The sequence below is a fragment of the Magallana gigas genome, chromosome 5, assembly GCF_963853765.1.
Source record: "Magallana gigas chromosome 5, xbMagGiga1.1, whole genome shotgun sequence".
Lineage (NCBI taxonomy): Eukaryota > Metazoa > Mollusca > Bivalvia > Ostreida > Ostreidae > Magallana > Magallana gigas.
In genome coordinates, this window is record NC_088857.1 from 25,426,323 (window position 1) to 25,452,382 (window position 26,060).

General features: G+C 33.2%; 1 protein-coding gene and 1 pseudogene across 4 annotated transcripts; both read right to left on the reverse strand.

Moving 5' to 3' along the window:
* Positions 1–635: 635 nt before the first annotated feature.
* Positions 636–1,904, reverse strand: LOC105347240 (uncharacterized; annotated as a pseudogene).
* Positions 1,905–5,119: 3,215 nt separating this feature from the next.
* Positions 5,120–22,555, reverse strand: LOC105347221 (syntaxin-7). Of its 4 annotated transcripts, XM_034470938.2 has the most exons (12): positions 22,475–22,519; positions 22,213–22,297; positions 18,258–18,351; positions 16,093–16,164; positions 15,879–15,948; positions 14,641–14,728; positions 13,721–13,795; positions 13,040–13,120; positions 12,378–12,506; positions 10,821–10,893; positions 10,168–10,250; positions 5,120–7,452 (listed from the first exon to the last, which is right to left on the reverse strand). In XM_034470938.2, exons 3-12 carry the CDS (start codon positions 18,325–18,327, stop codon positions 7,357–7,359), a joined length of 837 nt encoding a protein of 278 aa, XP_034326829.1. In that variant the 5' UTR covers positions 18,328–18,351; positions 22,213–22,297; positions 22,475–22,519; the 3' UTR covers positions 5,120–7,356. The 4 variants fall into 4 exon arrangements, with proteins under 4 accessions (XP_034326829.1, XP_034326825.2, XP_065940341.1 ...); XM_034470934.2 differs by lacking the exon at positions 22,213–22,297 and having other exon boundaries at positions 22,475–22,548; XM_066084269.1 differs by lacking the exon at positions 22,475–22,519 and having other exon boundaries at positions 22,217–22,288.
* Positions 22,556–26,060: the final 3,505 nt, after the last annotated feature.

Below are 26,060 nucleotides of genomic sequence, written 5' to 3' on the forward strand. Positions count from 1 at the left end.
TAGTAGTTCTTGAGAAGATGTTGAAAATGTGAAAAGTTTACGGACAGACGGACGGACGGACAGACGGACAGACGGACGACAGACAAAATGTGATCAGAATAGCTCACTTGAGCTTTCAGCTCAGGTGAGCTAAAAAAGAGATGAACATTTCTGACCAATCAAGCCGCCCACAAAGGAGATTAACAACATGAGTTGGCCAAAAAATGTTATCTTTTTTTAAAACTAAATAACAACATTTTAAATGAATGCATACAATTGTAGATGGAGATTTAGAGACATATAATGCTACAGTATATATATGACAGTTCGTATAATCCAAGATTTATCAGTTTACCTTTAGTCAATTTCGGAATAAAGATACATAGTAATTGAATGTTGGAAATTAAATCATTTTGTACTAAACATATAAATATGAATGATTCAAGGTCTATTCCTCTACAGACGAACTGCACTCAGACAAAGTATCAAAGTCAGGAATATCATCCGCATCCAATACAGACTTAGAGAAACCGAAACAATCAGAATTTTGCTGCTGGAATCTCTGATATCCTAGGTACCAGATAATGCTGGCAATATGTGCACAACACCCTACAACTCTTGCTCCAACCTTGCATGTACAATACCATCCTGTTATTTCTCCATCTAAATTGTATTCTATAAACGATATATGCGAAATATTGTTGCAGTGACGAGATTGGATTTTCACTCTTAGAAGATTTTCTTTGATTTTGCAAACCTGCAGTTGGTAGGCATTTTCCTTATCCATATGCTCTCTTGCATACAATGGTGCTTATTTAGCTGATATACACCAAGTGTAATCTGTCTCAGTTTGTCCTCTGACAGCACTGGGAAATCATTCAGGATAGAGGATGAGCTATCTATATCTGTATAAATGCTTCTTTTCTTAATAACCCCTCATTTTCAACCATGGCTTTCACTAGATTTCCCTGTCTACTCTTCTTCAACATTTCTTTAGCAAGTTGTATATCACATTGTGAAGAAGCAGGAGGCGAACGATACTTATTGCATATTGCAGCTACAATTCGCAGAAAATCTCCAAGATGTGGAATATAATGATTGGACACAACTTTATCAAAAAAGCGCCACTGTTTTAATCTTCCATTAATGCTTTCCACTATCCATCTTATCTTTGTAATGAGGCGACTGGCATTGGCATCTTCTGTAGTATGCTGCTTGGAACCTTTCTTCAAATAAACAGGCATTTTTACTGATAGACCCCGTTCTTCTAAAAACTCAACAACATCTCGAAATCCTCTGTCAACAATACACAGGTCATTGTCTTGCAGCCAATCATTCATTCCCTCAGAGTTTCTGGTTACCATATGTCTTGTTATTGCAGCGTCATTATTCTTCGCATTTGACAGGTAGGGGCCCAGGACCGATAAAATGTACCCATCTGTACCCACAACAACCATTGGCTTTACAAGCGGCCGATGTTTATGAAGATTGTAGGACTGGCGTTGAAACTTGTAATCTGAGCTTTTCTGGATAAAGATATATGTACCATCTAAGACTAAAATTGCAGATTTATCTTTATCGTCACAAAATAGTTTTTGGCGATAGGAGTAGTATGCTTTCCGACAAAATCATCATGGCTAATATGTTCAAATCCAACATTTTGAGAGACAAAATACTTGAGGGAAATTCGAGCACTGTGTATACATCTTTGAATCTGACATTTTTTCATGGAAAATATGGTTCCAAGGATATGGTTTGGTAATCCAGTTCGAAATTTTGTCATTAAGATGGCCACACATGTTCTTACAGAGCGCACTGATGATTGGCGAATTGATGATGCAGAGCATGCCAAATCCTCAAACTGTTCTTTTGATAAACCAGTTAGGTTATAGTACTCCTCATCTGTTAAACTTTCAGGATTGTCGAAGTCCAAAATTGATGACTTTTTTAAAGTTAAACGGACATTTTCAAGAAGATCAACTAAATCTGTGCGATTGAAAAATGAATTGTCATACTTTGCTTCTAGTTTTGTTAGTGAATTCTGCAGCAAATTCTGTCCCTTTAAGTGAGATGAACAGCATCGGGCTGATGATTTAATGAAAATTCCGTTGTGGATAAAAGCTTGTGTTCTGGCCGTCAGTGGTATGGTACATAACTTCACACGTTTGTTGCTTTTCTTTCTACAGATTACACAGTACTTATGAGAGAAATGCGTTGAGGGGATCGTCAGCTGAATTATTCTAGGACTGCTCTTTTTGTTGTTTGATGTTTTAGCTGTATGCAAATTCAAATCACAATCACTGTTATCTGATATTTGTAGATTTAGGGAAGAAGATGATTTTTTTTTTTAGTGAGTTATACATGTAATAGATTCTTCTACAATTATTACATATGACATCATCACTTCCAGGATCTCGTCCAGATAATTTGGATACGTATTGTCTGAGGGAAGGCTGCTTGATTGGTCTCCTTATTCGTACATGAAATTTACAGCATAGGAAGCATTTGTATTTTTTGGGCATCTGTAATTAGAAATTTTGGACTTATTTAGTACTTGAAAATAGTTTTCAATAAACTAGATAATTAAAAAATCTGCTATGACCTTCACGTTTAACCTTGAAACTAACTTCAAGGTCACTGCACAACATTTACTCAAAAGGACTTTTTATGTGAAGTTTGAGCTAAATAGGACTAAGAGGAGAGTATATATGGTCTGAACAAATGGTTTCTGCAGGGCCTGATTTGATCTTGACACTTGACCTAGAAACTTCATTTTAAAAAATCATGCATAACCATTCACCAAACTCACTTTGTGGGAGATGTATGAGCCCTCATTAACCAAGGGGAGATAAATGTGATCCAGACAAGGACTTTTCCCTGAAATAATTTGCCATGACCTTACCTCTCTCTCTCTCTCTCTCTCTCTCTCTATCTCTCTCTCTCTGTGGGTGAAGTATACGTTAGATTTGGCCAATGTAAGAGAATATATGCTCTGGACAAGGTTTTTTTTAACATAATTCTGCAATGACCTTAACATTTGTCCTAGAAACTTAATTTAAGGTCACTAAATACCGTTACCCAACAAAACTCTGTTGGTAAAGTATAAGCCAGATTTGACCAAGGGGAGAAAAGATAAGCTCCAGACAAGTGATCTTGGATGGACAACCAGACAGCCAGCTAGACAGATGGACGGTTATACTGACAGGGATGGGGTTAATTACTTTGGAAAGTAATTAATTAAATTACGATTACTTGCATAAAACCCTCAATTAAATGACCGTTACCATTACAATTTTATGCTATTTGATTGCAGTGTCAGTTTTTATATTCAATGTATATACTTGTATTTTGACAGCGCATGATAATTAAAATATGTTTTAATATTTTATAATACCAGTTACAGTACGTACTATACACCAATTTAAAGGTATAGAGATTTACATGGTTTGTGTATAAGTAGATCAAATGCATCAATTTTAAAATAAGAAAAATCATTCAAGAATTCAGTTAACAAACATCATATTTCAGCTCTCAATGTGCATCCATGCCACATGCATGTATATTATTTAAATGTTGTTTATAAATATATCTTTCATTTAAAAAAATATGTTGAAGAGTTTTAATATAAATTCATATGCAATGCTGTAGTGTTATCAGTTATCTTTATTTTTCACCCAAAACCCAGTCACATGTAGGTGTTAGATAAATGTGATAAGAATAAAATGTATAAAGATGATTGATATTCAAGACTAAAATAGTATATTCTGCCAAATGAAACCTATAATCAAGTTCAGACTGGCAGAAATATTGTTTCTCAGTCAGCCCAGTTCTTCATATTTAATTATGTTCTCTGTATATATAATTATATGATGGCAGCATATACTAAAATCTTTGTTTTGATAAAAAAGAAATATGCATTTTATTAAAATTACCATACAGGTAATTTCTAATCTGTATTTGAATTACGCACAATTTTATAATATGAATTTTCGGACTTTTTCGACACAAGAATGTTTGATAAAACCCCATATGAATATTTAAAGATAGAATAAATTCAATCAAACTATGTATCAGTATAGAAATATTTCTGGAAAATTTATGGATCCAAGCAATATTGAACTCTCGTCTCGTTCAACCAAACGCTCGGCTGTCGCCGTTAATCCCCGACAAGCAAGAGAGACAGCCGAGCGTCGAGTTGAACGAGACTATAATCATATAAACGAAAATCAACTCCCGTCAGTTCTTCGGTACTTTGATTTATCATTACATTTAAAAAAAACTAACATGTACACTGACAGCTTTTTGTTATAATGAAAAATTCCCCGTCATATAGATTAATTATTAAGTTTGAATCACGTTTAATAATGATAATACATGTAGCATCCAAAGTTGGTATTTCAGATGTTTAGCTATGCATGATTTTAGCATTGTTTTAAACATGTGAGATAAATGAAAAATATGACAATATATAACATGTTCGAATTTGTTATAAGTATTCGAACACATAACGTACATGTATGCATATATCATATCAAGAAGAAAACCCATCATCAATCCCTACTTTATTTTTTCGTGTATTATTGCATTACAATTGGAGTTTACCCATATTTGCCTGGAGAATCAAAATTCGCGTATTCATTTTTTTGGAGGATGTATATAATTTCTTTGAAAATATTAATATCCTAATTTGTTTTGTTCGGCTCTACAACCTACAATATGGTGAAATTAATGCAACAAAGATTTCGATGTCCGTGCGAATAAATAAATGATTTCTTTATTCTGTATGACGATATTCTAATCAGTTGATTTTTTTTAAAAGGCTCTTTAGAAAATTCATTTGAAATGGTGAATTAATCTAACGCAAACCATTCCTTTCATTGTTCTTGTGTATTTGCGTGCGTGCATCATTATTTGATATAAAAATAAAAATGACTTGAATTCTCATTGAAACTTGTGTATCAGTAAAGATGTCCATCAGTTAAGAATAGGGAGTATTTCATAGTACATGTATCAATATATTGTACTTGCATTTTTTTTGAAAGAGAGATATTTCATTACTTGACTCTCATTGAAGAAGTTATGTTCTTAATCATGTGAATTTTTTTAATCAGTCAACGTCATAGGAAACAGAAGAAAACAATATATTTCAATTTTATTTGTTGCTATAAAAGCGTTTGCTAAGTTAAACATTAAATTGTTCCATATACATTTTGTATCTTAATTCACACTATTCATGCAGTACAAGCGCCCATATGATGGAGATCTAAATTTCTATATTTACATCTACCAAGTATTGTTCCCTCTATTTCTTACGGAAACTTATATTTAATTCATAGCTGTATAGAAACAGCCAGACTGAAATCTAAACGCCCCGTTTATCGATTGGTCAAAATCTACAGCGGCTGAAACTGACAAGAAAATGACAGGACAGATATCGACACCCCCTGTTTATCGATTGGTCCAAACCTACAGCGACCTAGGAAAAATCACGGACTGCACGAACTAATCATGACGATGTCAGACTCAAAGTCTCACAGGAGACGATTTGGCTGTTTCTTTTAGCTAACGTACTTACGTACATTAACAGTAATTTAGTGAATTTTACTTACTTTTCATGATAAATTTATCAGTCAGCTAAAAGAAAGGTGTTAATATAAACAATAAAATGCTTTCTTTGATGATTCATTCGGATTGTGAAGGTAGCGATCATTGCAGAAAATATTTACATAACCCGCTAACGCGGATTATGTATTTTTTCTGCAATGTCGCTCCCTTCATATCCCGAATGAATTACCAAAGAAAGCATTTTATTGTTTAAATAATGCACAAATACACCCTTTCGAACAGATGTAAACTAATGAAACTACGATAAAAATTTGGATCTCTCGATTTTATATTATCGCGATTTGAAAAAAATAAAAACAGTGGAGTCGCAGAATTAAATTCTCGCGCAAAGCAAGGAATGTACAATATAGGAAATTACATTTTAAAGGGGCATGGTCTCGATTTTAGTCAAAAATTATTTTTTCGATTTTAATGTTTGCATTGCTTCAGTAAGGCATTTTTAATAGGCCACCAAAATTTGAGTGTCATTTGATGAGTCAAAAGCGAGTTACAGAGCTTACAATTCTTCGCTATGTAAACAAAGCGTTTGTTTACATTTTGAATGTTGAAGTAAAAATTCCAGTTTTAGACCTAAAATGAATGTGTTAATCGTTAGGAACTGTTTATTTATGCTTAAAATGAAAAATAAGATAGACAAGCCTGCTTGAAAAAGATTTTTTACTGGTATATTGAACGTATGTAAACAAAAACAGGGCACGAGCCTTGTTTACTTGACGAAGAATTGTGAGCCCTGTATCTTGCTTAAAACTCAACGAATGGCACCTTAATTTCATTTCATCATTAGAAATGCATTCCTAAAGCATTGCATATAATAAAAACAGAAAAATAAAATCTGACCAACATCGTGACCATGCCCCTTTAAAGGAACTACCGTTCACGAGCGACGAAATAGTTTTGTAAAATATAAAAAGAGACCCATTCGGCCTTAACAATCACCTGAGAATGATAAAACCCTATAATAATTCACATCATGGCAATTTAATTATAATATGTTTATAGTTGTACAAAAATCGTTGCTCAAAAAACAAGAAAGATCAAGAAAATAAATTAAATGGTCATGTATAAATGAAGTTTTAAAATATTTGATTGCATTCAATGAATTATAACCCACAGGAGAAACTTTTAGACTATTTTGAACTCGCCAGCATGCATGCAGGCTAAATCTATTGCACTATCTTTGAAAGATGTAGAGAGGGAAAACTTCCTAAAAATAAACTCATTATTGACAACCGTAGTGGAATGCATGTGAACAAGAAAAACATCCAAGAATAACACCTTTGTTGAAAGTACTGTAAACCATTTTTTTTCATGTTCTAAAAATATTTGCGAGATTTGCGAGAGTTTCTCGGTCACGACCTAGTCTTTGCCGTATGGATTATATATCAAAACGAGTGTGGTTGCGAAAAATAGTCGTCGCAATTCAGTTCATCTGCAATAAATCGCGAAATAAAGTCGTCGCGAAGAACAGTTGGTTTACAGAATAGACACAGAATGTAACACAGACTGATCCTAGAAGAGAATTAAATGATATTAAATAATTTAATCACAAATGATTTTTTCCCTAAATTATAAATAAAGCCAAGCTTCTAAACCAGAATTCTCACTTAAAGGTCATAAATTTCACACTTTGGTCATTGACAAGCCTTCTTCAATGTCTTGAGACATTTATCTCAAATAAGAAAATGTGCTTGTATGAGCAACCTTTCACTCTGTAAATCAATTTTCCAGTTAGATATGTGGTAATTTTGGATTTCACGACTTTACGGATGCCACAATAATAATAGTCACAACAGCAGCGATTATCACCAAGATCACCAGTAAAATACACATTTTCTTCCTTGACTTTTTCTGAAAGAGAAAGATATTGCACTGTCAGAATTGCCATAAAAATGCACAAATAGGTATTCATGCTATCTCAAAAGCAAACATAGGTTATCACAGATTACAAAGCTCACCGAGTTGAGACATCACCCTTATGAGACAACACCTTTATGAGACCACCTTTATCATATTATATGAAAATCATACTTTATGATCTTGGATATTCATGGATTCTGTTTTGACACAATATCATATATCATCTGTTAAAAAATTGTATGATAATCAAATGTTCATATGTTAATCAATACAATAATATAAAATTTAATATTGCATCCTATCATATTTACAATAAATATCATTAAATACAATAAAATACCGTAATAAACAATGATAAGATATGATATTGTAACTTATGATATGACATTGTATTGTGTTATACATTATTCTGATTGTATTTGATCACATAATACAATATCATAATATATAATACAATATAGTATTATATTACAATATCATATTACATAATACAACATAACATTGAAACATATGATATTATATTGAATAATATAGTATGATATTGTATGATACTGTATCATTTTTGATACATAATAGGATATTGTATCATATGATGCAATATAATTTGAAACAAAATTGTATCATATCAAATGATACAATATTATGTGATAAGTAAAATATTATACAATACAATATTATATTATACATATTGTACCATACGATACAATAACATATATTACAATATCATATAATACTATTTAATGTGATATGATAATATATCCTATTTATAAACTGATATCATATTATACAATATCGTATGATACGATATAATATAATATTACAATATCATACCACACAATTTCATGTGATATAATTCTATATTGCAGAAACCAATATCATTTCATACAATTTCGTATGATACAATATTATAGAACATACAATATTGTATCATAGGATACAATATTATATTTTGAAATATCTTATGTAATAGTATCATGTGATAAAATAACAAATTAATAATACAATATAATATTATACAATATTGTATCACAATATACAATACTATACATAACAATATCATCATGATGATACAATATCATATAAGAAAATATCAAAAAAATTGATACAATATCACATCATATCATATAACTTTTTATAATATAACATGATATTATATTGTATCATATTAAATAATATTGTTTCATATCATACAATACTATATTATAGGAATCATGTTATATCATTTATCAACAAACACATCTATCTATTTAGCAGGTTGGAGTGAGGTAGGAGATTTCTTTAGAATCTTTGATAATTGAGATCAGGCTCTGCATCTGAAGCAATCTCTGCGTTTCATTTATTATATAGTTAAATCAACTATGCAAGCTATCATCTATAACACATGTGACCTGTTCAAAAAAACTAAACCTCATCCAGCATCCGAAACCTATGGCTCAGATTCAGCATTCAAGCCTGTCAGGTGCATCAGTATCATAAGACGCATCATCCATGCAAGTCTGGTGATGTTCGAACCAGTTATAACTAATATAAGATATATTTTTTAGCATCCTTGATAATTGAGATCAAGCTCTGCATCTGAAGCTACCTCTGCAATTCATTCATATTACAGTTTAATCAACTATGCAAGTTTGAAATAGTACTATTATCTATTAAACATGTGACCTTTTCCAAAAAACTTAACCTTATCCAGCATCCGAAACCTATGGCTCAAACTCAGCATTCAAGCCTGTCGGGTGCATCAGTATCATAAGACGCACCATCCATGGAAGTCTGGTGAAGTTAGGACAAGTAATAACTAAGATATAATCATCAGAGGGCACCTGTTTCAAAAACTTTAACCAGCTCTTAAAACCTTAACCTCCTCCAGCATCCGAAACCTATAGCTCAGATTCAGCACTCAAGCCTGTCAGGTGCATCAGTAGCATAAGACGAAAGATCCACGCAAGTTTGATGAAGTTAGGACAAGGAGTAGCTAAGATATAATCATTAGAGGGCACCTGCTCAAAAAACTTTAACCAGCTCTTAAAACCTTAACCTCCAGCATCCGAAACCAATGGCTCAGATTCAGCACTCAAGCCTGTCTGGTGCATCAGTATTATAAGACACACCATCCATGCAAGTTTGGTGAAGTACGGACCAGCAGAAACTTAGGTATTGCTATCAAAGGGCACCTGCAACAAAAACGTTAACCTGCTCCAAAAACCTTAACATCCTCCAGCATCCGAAACCTATAGCTCAGATTCAGCACTCAAGCCGATCTGGTGCATCAGTATCATAAGACACACCATCCATGCAAGTTTGGTGAAATACAGACCAGCAGTAACTTAGATATTGCTATCAAAGGGCACCTGCAAAAAAAACTTTAACCTGGTCCAACAACCTTAACCTCCTCCAGCATCTGAAATTTAGGACTCAGATTCAGCATCCAAGTCTTTCAAGTCCATAAGTAGGTCCAGATGCATCATCCATGCAAGTTTGGTGAAGATAGGACAAGTAACAGCTTAGATACAGGACCTGCAACAAAAACTTTAACCAGGTCCGGACGCCGAAGCATAAGCTCCCCTTGACGGTGAGCTAAAAAGCATTTGAAACACAATATACATGTCCATTTTCTCACAGTGTTTGTCTTATATCTTAAATAACTGCTTTAATTCTGAATTTGGCAATAAGGGATGTTATAATATAGACAGAACAAATAAGACATACTTGATATTCTGCTGCCTTGGCCAATTGAGATGTTCCTGTCTCAACATTTGTGTATGCCTTGTCTACATTTCCTTCTATGGAATCTGTGAAATATAAACAGTGTCTAATATTGTAAATTCCTTATTTTACTTGAGTACTTAAATCTGCGATTGCACTTTTTTGTATCAAATCGCGAGAACATAAAATCGCTTTTTTGGTTATAAATTTACTATAGTTCAAACTAACTGAAAAATAAAAGCGATGTTTTAAAATCTGCGAGGGTTGCTTCTCGCAAACGCGAATATTAAAATTTTACAATACAATTAAGAATCTACAGTAGTCTAATTGTATTGTAAAGTTACCGGTAACTGTTACATTAACATGTGCAAAACAAAATGTCTGCTTTTTGGAAATGGGCATACAAATCACAAAAAATTGTTGCTCCAATTTTAATAGTGAAAACAATAGAGCTTTGCATAAATAAAGCTCCACGCAATATTTGACTTGACGGATTGTGAAGCTACATTCCCAAGGTTACAACCTTATGTGCGCAATAAATATTCAGTTTTTTGTAAGAATGGAACTGTAGCAACCCGAAATTCCTGTGGAGCTACAATTTGCAGGTTAGCTTTACAAGCCAACCAAATTTATTCAACACGTTTAAAACACTGTACCTATGGTTTCTCCCTGCTCATTTACCATGGTTGCCAAGTCCTTAAAAATTTCATTTACATCCAAGATGTCAGACTGCAAGGAAAAATTTTTCAGGAATTATGTGTTTTTCAAATATGCAATATACAAACACATTAAAAAAGTAAATAGCTTATCATGCAATTGTAAAAATCTTTTAATAATTCCAATGAAAATGATGTTTTCTAAAGAATGGACCCTCCTCCAAGCATCCTTTAGGATGTAAAGGATGAGGGTCATTCTATGTAATGATATGTATTTTTGGTTGTCACAAACAAGCTTTCAAGAATGATTTCGGCACGTGGAGCTGTGCTTTATATACCACTGACCACAGGTGTGTTTACGTCACACAGGTCATTTTTAACTTCTTTGAATTGAGTAACGCCTCGCTGCACTCGGAGATAATGCTACATGATACCCTCGTAGAGCCGAAAGGCGATATGTAATAGAATGTACAAGTGAATTTGAAAATTATTTCAAATGAACCTTCACACACAATGTTGAAATTAAAGAGAATAAATATGTAACATTAGTGGCCTATGAGCTAACCCCCCCCCCCCCAAATAAAACCCAAAATATATCTGACTTAGTTTCTGCTAAGTCCTTGAACTTAAGTTAGGCCTAAAACTAAAGACTTCTTAAGAAACTTGCCCCCGAGTTGATTAGGTTATAAAGAAATGGAATGCTGAGCCCTTTTTATTGAAACTGAATGACGATACAATCTTTGATGACAGCTACTCTTGAAACAAAATAGTTAATATCCATTTTCATTTTGCTACCAAAATTATGCCTAAAGCAAAAAAAAAAAAAAAAAAAGAGATGTTTGTGAAACACTTATACCCCCCTCCCTTTGAAACATCCACAAAGAAAATGAACGTAAACTTCAAATAACTGGAATTTTTCTACGTCCAAGGGCCATAACTCTGTCGAAAATTTCTCGATTGTACCCAATATCAAACTTGACCTAGATATTATCATGATAAACCTGTTTACCAAATTTCATATCAATATGTTCATCCTCTGTGAAGAAAATGTGCAGAAACTGCAAATAACTGGAATTTTTCTACGTCCAAGGGCCATAACTCTGTCAAAAATTGCTTGATCGTACCAAATATCGAACTTAACCTAGATATTATCATGATAAACCTGTATACCAAACTTCATTTCAATATGTTCATCTTCTGCGAAGAAAATGAACAGAAACTGTTGGTGGACCGACCGACAGACAGCAGCAAAGCAATATGCCCTCCCTTTTTTGAAGGGGGCATAAAAATAATGTTACTATTAGGTCACTTTGAATGAGGTTAAACTTTCAAAATTAGTTCATACATTTTTATTTGTTAATGTAGAATTCCACAATGACATGATCTGCTTGCTTTTTGTTGACTTTTAAAAAACCCATTATCTGCAGCTTAATAAATTACGAAAATCAACCAAAACAAAAGTCTTGCATCATGTACACTAAAGCGGAGAAAGAATCTTCTTAACAATGTTTATGAATTAGCTGTCTGGTGTTCTTGTGCTATTTCTTTATATTTTACCTCCAACTGTCGAATCCTCTCCTCGCGATCCCGGATCAGAGTCAGATCATCCTCGATGATTTGGTCTTGTATTTGCTGTTCCTCTCTTTTGCGTTCTTGTTCTAGGAATTTTACCTCATCATCATCATCCTAAAACAGTGTATTTCTAAATATCAGTAATAAGTTCAAACCTACAAACAGATATCTGACCCTGAACTTCATTTATTTTACAATATCTATCATTGGCACTGATGTTAGCGCGAGGGGGTCATTGATGCACGAGGAAGCTGGAGTGCCCAGAGAAAACCCACATGTCCAAGCAGATGATAACCATACCCTTTCACATACAACCACAGTCGATTACAAGGATCAAACTCGGGTTGCAGCATGAGAAGCGAGGACATTGTCCATTGGCCTTTATATAAATGTAATTATAAGTAGTAGGCAAACTCTCCTTAACCATAACTGGAGAATATGCACATTTTAACGTTCAAGTGGACAACTACTTGTGAAATGGATATTACAATACAGAGGCGTTATATATAGTCAGAACTGTAGAATTGTAGTGAACAACAAGTCGGAGTCAGTTTTGTTTATAGAAGTTGTGTATTCTATAAAACTTATCAATGTACATGATGAATAATATCTGCATATTCATATTTTTTGCAGTTCAAAGTACTCACATCCATCCAGCCTCCACTGGACTTTGGTTTGGGTTTTTGGCTGGATAATTTAAAAGTCTTCTTTACTTGTTCCGCTGCTCTCTAGAAATAGGATATGCATGGATTGTGAAATCAATGTCATAATTATGTTTCAATTATTTATGATAACAGCAACATTTTAATGATTATTGTTATCTTTAACTTGAAGTGATTATATCATTCAGTACATTTTATACAATTCATACTGTTTATAATACATGTAATGTATACAGGGAAATATTTGCCCCAGTTTTATTTTTGCACCTTTCACCCTCGTTGTCAGCTGGCAAGTGGAAGACTGGGCAAATTACAATGTCTCAAATCATCTCTCTTTAATCAAAACTTTGACTGGGCAAATTCAAGAGAGGGCGAAACCAACAGCAATTGAAGGGCGAAAATAACACAATACAAAAATTACCCTGTATACAGAATGTATATTTGACACACATACCTATCATCAGAACTTTTAAATATTCAAGTTGGAATGCCATACTGAAGTTTTATTTATGGGTCTTACAAGTTTCTTTCTGATAAATACCACACACAATGACAATTCCATTTCTCCCTCCTCCCTCTCAGTTAAAGAGATAATTTAACAGTTTAAAGTCCAATTTAAAGTTTTTCCAAATATTCTGATCCCTAAAAATCATACATTGGCAGTACCTTTTGTAAAGATGTAAATCTTTGAACAGCTTCTTGAAAATCATTCTTTAATCGGTCCACTTGAAATTTTTGTTGCTGAAAAAACAAATTTGTTTAAATAAACAATTCTTATTAGTTTAAAATCTATTATTTTACTGACAAAAATAACTAACAACTGATGTTAGGTAACATCACAATTTCACGTTGCAGTGGCCTAGATCTTACATACCATGGGAGAGAGACTTTATTCTGGTGATCTCAATGCATTTACATGTATTCCAAAGAAAGCATTTTAGAAATAAAAACACATTTATTTTTTTAAATTCTCAACTATTAATAAAAACAGTATTTGACTTTTTTCTAAAAAGAAAATACCTGGTATAGTACCAGTAGAATTAAATAACAATGTTATTAATAAAAAGTTTATCAGGAAATGAACTTGGTTGGTTGGTGGATCAAATCCTATGAAGCCCTGGGCTGCATTCAAGATCGTAGCAGCTAGCCTAACCGCTAGGTCGTGGATATCTAGGTCTATTGAAGGGACCGCTAGGTCTCAGATTTGAAGTTGGAAATATTCAACTAAAGACTAATTATATTGACATAATTTGTTAATTTCAAGCGGGAATATGCATGTTAAAATTCATTTTAATTTAAAGGATGAACAAAATATCACTATATAAATAGATTTCATGTTTGTTTCAAAGAGGTAACTAAGGTGGCCATCTTGAATTTGATGCCTAGCTTAAAATATTTAGGCTACGAATATCTACGTAGCGGCTAGGCTAGTCAACCGTTCAACTACATAGCCCTACGTAGCAGCTACGATTTTGAACGCAGCCCTGTTTTTGAGCATGCAGACCTACTGGTATATTAAAGATATAAGCTTAACCGCCCCATCACCCAACACTATACATTGTGTTAATTTAAATATTAGAACTGACCCTATCTAGGCCTGTCATTGAAGAAATGGTTTTCATCTGTCTGCTTGTTTCCTGCACTATTTTGTTTGTCTTTGTGGAAACTTCATGGCTGAAAATGGGGAAAACAATCCTCTTGTTTAAGAAACTTAGATTTTTTTTTTGTTATTGAGCAAAATTTTCTATAACTACACACATAATGAGAACAATAAGAAGATATGGCTTCCTTGAACCAAGATTTGAATATGTTCCCTGCAGTTTCTTACCATTTTTTTTTTCAACAGCTTGTTTAATGTACAGTAATAATAAATTTATTTCTTATAACATAATTGATGGTGCATCGCTGTGTAATGCGTTAATTGTGACCTTGCACAATACAATTTCGTACAACTTTTCAGAGATAATTACCAGATATAGCTGGTTTAACATAAAGTATCACAGTGATTGAAATAATTTTTTATCCTTCTTAGAGCTATATCACTTAATATTAAAGATCTGAATTAAGTCAAGTTTGTTGACATGCACAAAGTTGAGAATGCTAGATAGTTTAAATTGACCTGTACCTGAAACAGTTGTTCATGTTTGATAAACAACAAAATAAAATTACCGATTCAAAATTAAAGTCATTGAAAAGGATGCTTACTGGTGGTGAGTTTTGTAGGGTATAATTGTACAATAAATTTTATGAGTAGAATCAAAACCTATGCATTCAATTTAAAATCATCAGAATTCTTGATAGCTAACATGATTTGCATTGATCAGTCTGAATATCTACATACAGCTGAACTTCGATATCTTGAACACTGATATCTCAAATACAATGGATATGTTGAAGTGATTTGTAATTCCCAACCCCTTATCTTTTAAGTATTTAACCCTTGATATCTCAAATACTCAGATAGATGAGTTTTTAAAAAGTCTCATCTAGTTCGAGATAACAAAGTTTGACTGTAATATTTTTTCTTTCTAATTTTTTTTTTATGATACTCATCAAAACCTATTCTAAATCAAATTTTGGTTGCAGAATTTATATAGGGATGTGGTAAACAGGTAAATTAAGTTTCTAAAACTAGGTCACTGAAGCGATAAGTTAAAGCGAGTGAAGTGTCAACAATATTTCTGGCTGGAAGTAATTTATAAAGCAAACTTTAAGGTGTTAATAAGCGGATAGTACACACCACATGTATGAGATAAATGACATATATAAATGATGGCTTGAAAGAATTAATGAATAGATCTACAACTGATAGTTGGTAACTTACATTTTGTCTCTACTTTCCACACTGTCTCTTTCAGTTCCTATCATTTTCATTAATTTTTCCAGGGAGTTTGCTTCAAAAAATATATATTCATTAACTTCTAAAATTCTAAATTACACAAAATCTTAAGATTAACTACATGAATTATGTAAAATATTTTTATTTTTCAAATCTAAGGAAAATTAACATGAGCATGAAATGTCAGACATGTTCTTACCTCCAACGATAATGTTTGAAATGTTTGTTTTTATCTGATCGCATATCTTTGAAAATTTGGTATTACCCTTTCCTGCAAAAAAAGACAAATAAAAAAACTATAATACATATTACAGATTTTGATTTCATTGTTAATGAGATTACAATACATAACAAACCCTTCTAAATATTAAACAAGAGGCCCAGGGGCCACATCGCTCACCTCAGCAACAATTGTCTTTTAAAATTCTGATCAAATTAGCATTACTGTATCAAAATATCTTGACAACTAAGTACAGTAGATCTTGCAAAAAAAAATTGAAAATCTGCAAATTTTTATCCACCTCTTTTTTTGGGTAAATACCAAGCCCCTTTTGTTGTTGTACCTGTAAGAAGATTTTTCTCTATCCTATATACCCCTACCCCCATTTCGTGGCCCCACTTTTCTCTAGGGAATCATGGTTTCATCAAACATTAATCTGCATAACCTGTACTTTCACACTAAGTACTGACTTTTGGACTGAAAATTTTCCCAGAATATTTTTTTAAGATTTTCTCTATATATTTCTATGTAAAAATTCAAACCGCCATCACGGCCCCGCCCTACCACTAGGGACTGTGATTTTGCAAACTTGAATTTACACTACCAAAGGATGCCTCTACACAAGTTTGAGCTTTTCTGGCCAAATAGTCTTTAAAAAGAAGATTTTTAAAGATTTTCTCTATATATTCCTATGTAAAAATTCATCCCCAATTGTGGCCTCACCCTACCCCTGGACTATTATTTAAACAAACTTGAATCTATATGATCTGGGAATGCTTCCACTCAAATTTGGGCTTTCCTGGCCTAATAGTTTTGAGAAGAAGATTTTTAAAGATTTTCTCTATATATTCCTGTATAAAATTTATACCCGAATTGTGGCCCCACCCTACCCCCGGGGACTATGATTTGAACAAACTTGAATTTACACTACCTGAGGATGCTTCCACTCAAATTTGAGCTTTCCTGGCCTAATAGTTTTTGAGAAGAAGATTTTTAAAGATTTTCTCTATATATTCCTATGTTAAACTTGATCCCCCAATTGTGGCCCCTACCTACCCCCGGGGACCATGATTTGAACAAACATGAATCTACACTATCTGAGGATGCTTCCACTCAAATTTGAGCTTTCCTAGCCTAATTGTTTTTGAGAAGATTTTTAAAGATTTTCTCTATATATTTCTATGTAAAACTTGATCCCCCCCCCCCCCTTGTGGCCCCACCCTACCCCCAGGGACTATGATTTGAACAAACTTGAATTTACACTACCTGAGGATGCTTCCATTTTAATTTGAGCTTTCCTGGCCTAATAGTTTTTGAGAAGAAGATTTTTAAAGATTTTCTCTATATATTCCTATGTTAAATTTGATCCCCCAATTGTGGCCCTACCCTACCCCCGAGGACTATGATTTGAACAAACATGAATCCACACTACCTGAGGATGCTTCCACTCAAATTTGAGCTTTTCTGGCCTAATAGTTTTTGAGAAGAAGATTTTTAAAGATTTTCTCTATATATTCCAATGTAAAACTTGATCCCCCCATTGTGGCCCCACCCTACTCCTAGGGACTATGATTTGAACAAACTTGAATCTACACTACCTGAGGATGCTTCCACTTTAATTTGAGCTTTTCTGGCCTTATAGTTTTTGAGAAGAAGATTTTTAAAGATTTTCTCTATATATTCCTATGTAAATCTTGATCCCCCTCTTGTGGCCCCTCCCTACCCCCGGGGAGCATGATTTGAACAAACTTGAATCTACACTACCTGAGGATGCCTCCAAACAAGTTTAAGCTTTTCAGGCCGAATAGTTTTTGAGAAGAAGATTTTTGAAAAATACCAACAAATTTTCAAAAATTCTCAATTATCTCCCCTTTAAAGAGGGCGTGGCCCTTCATTTGAACAAACTTGAATCCCCTTCACCTAGTGGTGCTTTGTGCCAAATTTGGTTGAAATCTGCCCAGTGGTTCTTGAGAAGAAGATGAAAATATGAAAAGTTTACAACAACGACGACGACAACAACGACGAAGACTACGACAACGACAGACAACGGACAAATTGTGATCAGAAAAGCTCACTTGAGCCTTTGGCTCAGGTGAGCTAAAAATATTTAATATAATTTACAAAAATTTTCTTTTAATACCAACCGTAATATGGATCATCATGATATTCCCTAACAGCCCCATATTCTGGGTACTCCGACCGTCTCCCCTGCATACTTGTTAGTGATTGCCTTAATTTCTGTATATTCAAACAGAAACAAAACAGGTAATCACAGATTACAAAGCTCACCAAGACAAATCATCACCTTAATGAGACCACTGTTATCATATTATATGAAAATCATAGTTAATGATCTTGGAAATTCATGGATACTGTTTTGACACAATATCGTATATCATATGTTAAAAGATTGTATGATTATCATAATATTCATTTCGTACGGTATTATAAGATACAATGTTTATCAATACAATAATATAAAATACAATATTGCATCCTCTGATTCTTACAATATATATCGTATACTAATAGAAAATATACCCTTTTCCGCCTTGTGCGATAAAAGCAGAAAATTCGCCTACCCTTGTGATATAAACCATAGGAGTGTCATATTAGATTTATATCACACCCATCTCTGGAAATCTTCGGATGTTATATCACACCCCTTTCCGTTAATCATCAGCTATTATGACGTAGAGTTCGGTATGCGTCGTTCAACTCCGATCTCCGAGTATGACGTCAAATAGTACGTCGATGTCAACTTGGTATACAAACAATTACTGGCGCAAAAATTCCAGGGAAGTTTATCAGATATGGAATTAGACACAGAGCGATTTGTAAACAATAATCATTCATTACATGATGTTATTTATTGTTTCTTTGATATTTTCTATAAGTATATGATATAAAAATCATAACACAGCAATTTTTATATCGCATCCTATATTAGCCCTCGGTCGCTGTATATTAGCCCTCAAGCCTGATGGCTCTCGGGCTGATATACAGCGACCTTGGGCCAATATAGGATGTGATATAAAAATTGCCATGTAATATAATCTATATATATCATATAATACAATGTAATACTGTGATAAATAATGATGCAATACGATATTGATATGCCATTGTATCTTATTAAACATTATTGTATTTGATCACATTATACAATATCATTACATAATATAATAAAGTATTATATGATATATCATATCACATAATACATCACAATATTGTAACTATGATATTACCGAGCGCAGAGAGGATTTATGGTGACACGTGTATATAAGAGATCAGTGAAAAATGAATGTTGAATCAGGGGTACTAAGGCCAAAAAAAATTTCTTCCAGCCCTGGGCGCCGCCATATTGGCAGCCATTTAAATTGTTTTTAAAAAGTTAGTTCGATCATTGATTGACTGGTACTTATCGATGTTTATTGCCCCTAAACTCGATTAAATAAGTTCCAGTGTTTCAATAGAAGTAAATTTGAATTTAAAGAAATTAAAAAGGAAACCAGATAAGTTTCAATAGTGCTTCAATCAAGAAACACAACTTGTTTTATGTATGTCTTATCAAATTATCAGATGGAAAATAAAAACATTAACGTCAAGGAACTTTTAGATACTGAACAAAGTATGCAATTTTATTACAGCGGCATTCATATGAATTAAATTGATAAACAATAAAAGAAGAAATAAAAAAATTTGGAATCACGTAACTCTCTTCAACTATTTCCGAAGACAAAACTTGAACGTTTTACATCTGAAATATGACGTCACAATGTAGACTGAGCACACAACATTTAGTTTAACTTTGACGAATGGTATGAGTAGGCAACCATGCAGGCGGATCCTACTGTGTGCGTTTTAAATAGATTTTATCATACAAAAATCAAACTGCATTGTGTTAAATCTGCGCTCGGTCCAACGGTCCCACCGTTTACATATTATAATGTATAATATAGTATGATATTGCTTCGCCTTGCCATCTATGAGATTGATCAACCCAATATATTTCTGTAGTCAGCGAGTACTAACAAACCTAATAAGGCCAAAAAATTTCATCAAATTTTAAAATAGGGTAGGTAGGTCGGCTTTTTTTTTTTTTTTTTTTTTTTATAAATGAGCTTTTAAGTTTTTCCCTTTCCTAGCATATGATTTTTCTATACAATAAGAAAATGTATTTTACAGGTGGAGCAATCGTGGATAGAGACAACTGTTACAGAATTAAAGCTTTCTTTAATCTAAGGTTTATTTAGAATGTATACGAAGATTTTATTTTCATGTAAATAGAAAATATAAATATGACAGCCACTATAAATTAACAGAGTATAATACTCATTACCACAAATATATCATAAATTGGTTAGTAGTTCTATTTTCCTGGTCAACTGACATAACAGTAAACATTAATATCGTAACTGTAAGTGTTGAATTCAGAAACAGAGGAAATTCTGGTTGATCAGACGAGAGCCTTAGAATTAAATCTTTTCAATAATTCCAAAAGAAATGAATACATGATTAATGGTTTAAGACTAATTTTGAAAATTTCATTTGCAATTGAACTGCAGCATTTTAAAGTCATATTTATAATATGTGAATGATTGTTGGGCCTATTCAAAGACTTACGATGTCTGCAGTCTCCACGCCCAGAAATATATAAAAAAAAAACTTTGCCTCTGCTTTTTTCTTGTACATCTTTATATTAATTTTCAACACATCACTGCCCTATGAAACTATTTATTGCATTGATAATTAAGCTAAAATAACCAAGGATAACTTTCATCCATACTGTCAATCTGCACTTAGAAATCTTTAAAACGCTTTGATAAGTGGTGTTTTCTATTGAATAGTTACAAGCGTTTTTGGGAGTCCGGTCAAGTCGTACACAGACCAACTCGTATACAGGTCAACTCGTATACAAAAATTTCCGTATAAACAACCAAAAATCAGCTCGTATACAAAAATTCCCAGTGTGTTTAACCGAAAGTCAACTCGTATACAAAAATTTCATATGCCTATATAATTTATGTCAAATATTAAATATGATAATAAATATAACAAATGCTGCACGCCAGTCATGAGTCAAATATTCTTACAACAGATGATGTATTTAAGAGAATATTATATAATATGTTACAGCAAAAGATGACTTTCATTGTCTAGAACGGTGATTAGTATAGGCTAACGTTAATCACTCAAAAATACCTTGTATACGAGCTGACTTTTGGTTTTTTATGCGGAAATGTTTGCATACGAGTAGACCTGTATACGAGTTGGTCTGTGTACGACTTGACTGTAATTGTTTTTTGAACTCTGATTTGTAAGACTCTATTGTTTAAACCAATTACGGTTGGTAATCTGGATTTGGAATAAAAAGTGTTAGGGTCAGCGCATAAAAAATAGGGTCGGTCGGGAAACCGGAAACACACATATTTTTTTTTTGGCCTAAGTAATAATATCACATCCCTACTGACGTGCGACCAGTTTTCGTCGAGCACTATTTCTCACCAGTGCATTAATTGTTTAGTCATTTTTATAATTATGTTTTGATATAATGATGCAACGATGCATTGGCGGGTTACCCTAAACCCACAACTTTTTATTTAGGCCTTATATCGCACAGGGTGGAAAAGGATATATTTTCTAAAAGTATACGATATATATTTCTTGTCGTCAATATTTGCATAATGTATAGTTTTCTAGACATAAGATTTATATTCTCTGGAATTAATTTCAGGGGTGCAAAGTCTTACGGAGCAGAATCGTCCTGGTACGAACTGTATACCTATGGGGTAAACGATTCGCTATCCGTATTATCAAGTATAGATAGATAGATCATCATTTATTTCTAATTCAGAGTCCAGAGCAGACAAGTATATGGCATATTATTACAATTACAAGAGAAAGACATGCCAAAGAATAGTGTAAAAATTATCAAAGTATAACAATTACTGTATAGCATATGACAAAATTTCTCCTATAAGGAGTACTATATCATGTTATCATTGATTATGATGATTGCTGATCAACTGTACATAACATATCTTCTATGAACTTGCATAAGTGTTCTGGAATGAACGAATCAATTTAATTACTTACCTACGCTTTAATTCAGACTCAGAAAACCCATTTGAAAAGTATTTGTAAGACTGTCACATGACACAAGTCAACATGAGTTATGTCCCTGAAATTCGCGGAATAACTTCAATGTTTATATTTTTTTTGAAATATTTAATAACAACTTTCATTGATACTAAACAAAATTAGAATATTTCATTTGAAAAAAAATCTTTAAAAATAATGACTTCTTAAAGAACATCAATGACAATATTATAGATGAATATATTCTTGGGTGGCTTACATTTTTCAGAGACATTAGCCGGAAGTATAATTGTCAAAGTTCCTAGTCTCGTTCAACCAGACGCTCGGCAGTCTCCGTAAATCTCTCTCTGCTCGTCGGAGACAATCGGCAATCCTCGGCTGATTCCGCTACGCTCCATACAAATGTCGAGTGTGCGAGACATCCGAGTAGTTCCGAGTGCGTCGGAGATATACGGAGACAGCCGAGCGTCTGGTTGAACGAGAGTTCCTAATACATCGATTTACCCAAAAGGACCCAAAAGAAACCAAAAAGGACTCAAGAAAATCCTAAAGAAGCATTAATTGATATTATAAGCTACTAATAGAACATTTTTTTTAGTTTGATGGCTTAAGTAAATATTGGGGATAATTTATATATATTTCTCAGATTCAAATTTTATACGGTAACTACATAATCATCATCTTCCGGCTCAGAAACCCTTGACTTGGGAAGATGCATAATCATTTACCAGCCCGATTTCCTAGGGGGTCGTTTCGAAAGTTATTAATTTTTACAATAGGACCCTATGAGATTTTGTTGAAAAAGCCCTAAATTTTCACATTTCCCCAATAACTTTTGTATTTTTGCCCTAGGATTTCATTTTCTTTCCAATATACGAGAACTGTTGTAAAATGTCGCCAAATCGTGAAATAAAAATATTGCTTACCTCGCGTTTTGATCTAGGGGTAATATCAAATCAGGGACGTATATACTAACTATACTTAGTATATACGTCCCTGATCAAATTGATTCCCCCCAATAAAAAAAATTGGATTATTAATTGCGGTTTATATATTTGCATATAAAAACTAATTTTTACGCAATTAACTTTTAAAATGGTAATATATGTTCTGTCAATAAATTATTTTTTTAAAAATCCATCGCTGTCTCGAATAGATGAGGCGTTAAAACGTACCCAAGAGAAAACGTACCCGGGGGGGGGGGGTTACTCCTAAAAAATTGTTTTAGAAAATAAAAATAAAAGTCCCAATTACTGGCGGCCACGGTAATCTAAAAAGGACAGATTATTCTCTTTTGAGAAGTGGGCAGGCATACCCTACATGGATGTAGGCTATGCCTGCCCAGTTCTAAAAAAAGAATAAGGACAGATGCGTACAAGTATGGAGGGTAATCGTGTTCAAAAATCCAGACATGTAAACTTGTAAATCCGAATAATGTAATCGTGTTGGTGTGTGAGTCTGAGTATGAATATGTGTAATTCTGATCGTGTAACCTATAAAACTCAGGGATGAACACTTTAGAGTTGACCCCGCAGGCCTTCAATCTAATTTTTCCTGCAGATGCTAATTGCAGCCGTAAAATGCTGTTTGTTATTTACATGTAACTTGCCACTATAATACAAACTTTCTATCTGTTGTCTCTGCATTTGTATTTCCGTTTTCTGAAATATCATGGCTGACATGTTGCAAATCAACAAATGTAAAGTCTACAAGTTTGTCGAATTTTAACATGACCATATATGGAAACAGTGACGTCACCGATAGAAAAAGGCTAGCTGCAGGTAAGGCATGCCGTAATCGCCGGAATATGGACGGAATAAATATAAGAAAAATATAAGGATGGTCTATAATCATAATATCTTTGGATAACAACTTTTCTTAGAAAGTACTATTTTTCGGAAAGTTATCGATAAGAAAAACAAAGAATATAAAGACATGTATTGGTTTTCAGATTTTGATTAATATGAGACATAAGAAGCGCCCTTTAAAAATAAATAAATAAAAATTCCAAAGATAAGGTTAACTGTCGTGAAATTAAAATGTGTATAAATTATTTTTAAAAATGTTTCATTTTGTATTGTCAGCAATATGTAGGGAAAAAAGCCTATCATGCAGGTGAAAATTGGCATTTTTTAAAATTTCAAGCAATTATTACGGAATATGAGCATTGCGTCCTGAATGTCGGTTCAATACAGACTCACTTTGTGAAATTGGTTGATAAAAAATCCCGGAGAGCTATTATAATACAGCTTTACAGCCAATTGTGAACATGTACTGTTTGCCATAAGCAACTATAGTCTGTCCCAAGATATTTATGCAGCATATTTGGACGATTTTTTAATTAAAATACACATACCTGTGAAAGAAGTGCAATTGAAATAGTTGAATGGGATAATTTCCAAGATAATTTCATTGACACATTATCATCTTTCACTCGGAAAAATTCACAGGAATAAAAACAGATTCCTTACGGAGATTTATAATGGGGAATGTTTACATCTTTTCTCCATTCGGAATACTCTCGGAATACATCGCACAATTTTTAACGTTATCATCCGGGCTTGCTGCAATACAAACACATTTTTTAGCATTGTATTTAAACCTGATAAGCTAACAGGGGTGTTTCGACTGAGAAATCTTGGAAATTTTTCCAAAAAAGTATAAATACATGTATAGTTACATACATTTTTCGGCAAAAAATTACCAAATCTTTGCAGGTCGTTTATTCTAACTAATTCAGAAAAATAACAAGAGAAAAGCTGTCAATGTAACAGCAAACCGGGTTTTCTTTTGTGTGAACAGTATCCATATTATAATCCATTTGTCAATCCTGAATTGATAAATACTACCTATCCAAAGAAATGGGGTACTCTATATGCAATGTATTTGCCAAAAAATGACTAAGTTCAACAGCTGATATTTTTTGACAAATTATCAGAAATCAAAATCCTAGCAATTTGCATACCTCTGATTTATGTATAAGTGTTATGCAAAAGAACAATTTCCTATCTCAAAAACTGTACGAGGAGTTATCGGTATAATAAGGGTACCTTTTTGGCAGCCACTCACCCGCCCGCCATTTTCACTTTTTCAATAATCGAAAAACCCGGTTAAAAATTCTCTCTAAAAATTCTTAGAATTCAGAAGCAATGGAGTTACAACATGAGACCTCACGGCGGTCTCCGAACCTCATGCCGCTCAAAATATATTTACCCCCTTAAGAAATTTCTTGATCCGTCTCATTTCTAGAAAAGAGTACGCATTTACTTATATTCCAGTTTAAATTACATGTCAAATTAGTTTAGAGAAATAAGATATTAGGCATTTCTTTTTAACCCTTATCATACAATACCATGAGAATAAATTACAGAAATTAGCGCATTCGTCACATCGGCGACGATTTTTATGTGCATGACCCTCTTCCTGTTTGGTCCAGTTTCAATCATAACTAAATAAAAATTCTAAAAATAATACCGGTATTTTCGATATAAAATAGATAAGTGTCCTTCATTTAAAGCTTATTGCAACAGTTAAGCTGAATATTATGTTTATGATTTATCCATTCCGGCGATTACGGCATGCCGTTTCCCCGCAGCAAAGCATTTGCCATATAAGGTCATGTCAAAATTCGACAAATTTGTAGACTTTACATTACGTCAGATGTGCTATTGCCGTGTCTGAAGATACAAATGCAGAAACTACGGATTGAAAGTGTGCAAAGTTGAAGGTTTAATTAACTGATGAAAGCAATAAAGCTGCGAATTGTGCATCATGCGAAGGAACTGAGTCAAATCTTACACGTGTTTATGCCCGAGTTTTATAGGTTACACGGTCAGAATTACACA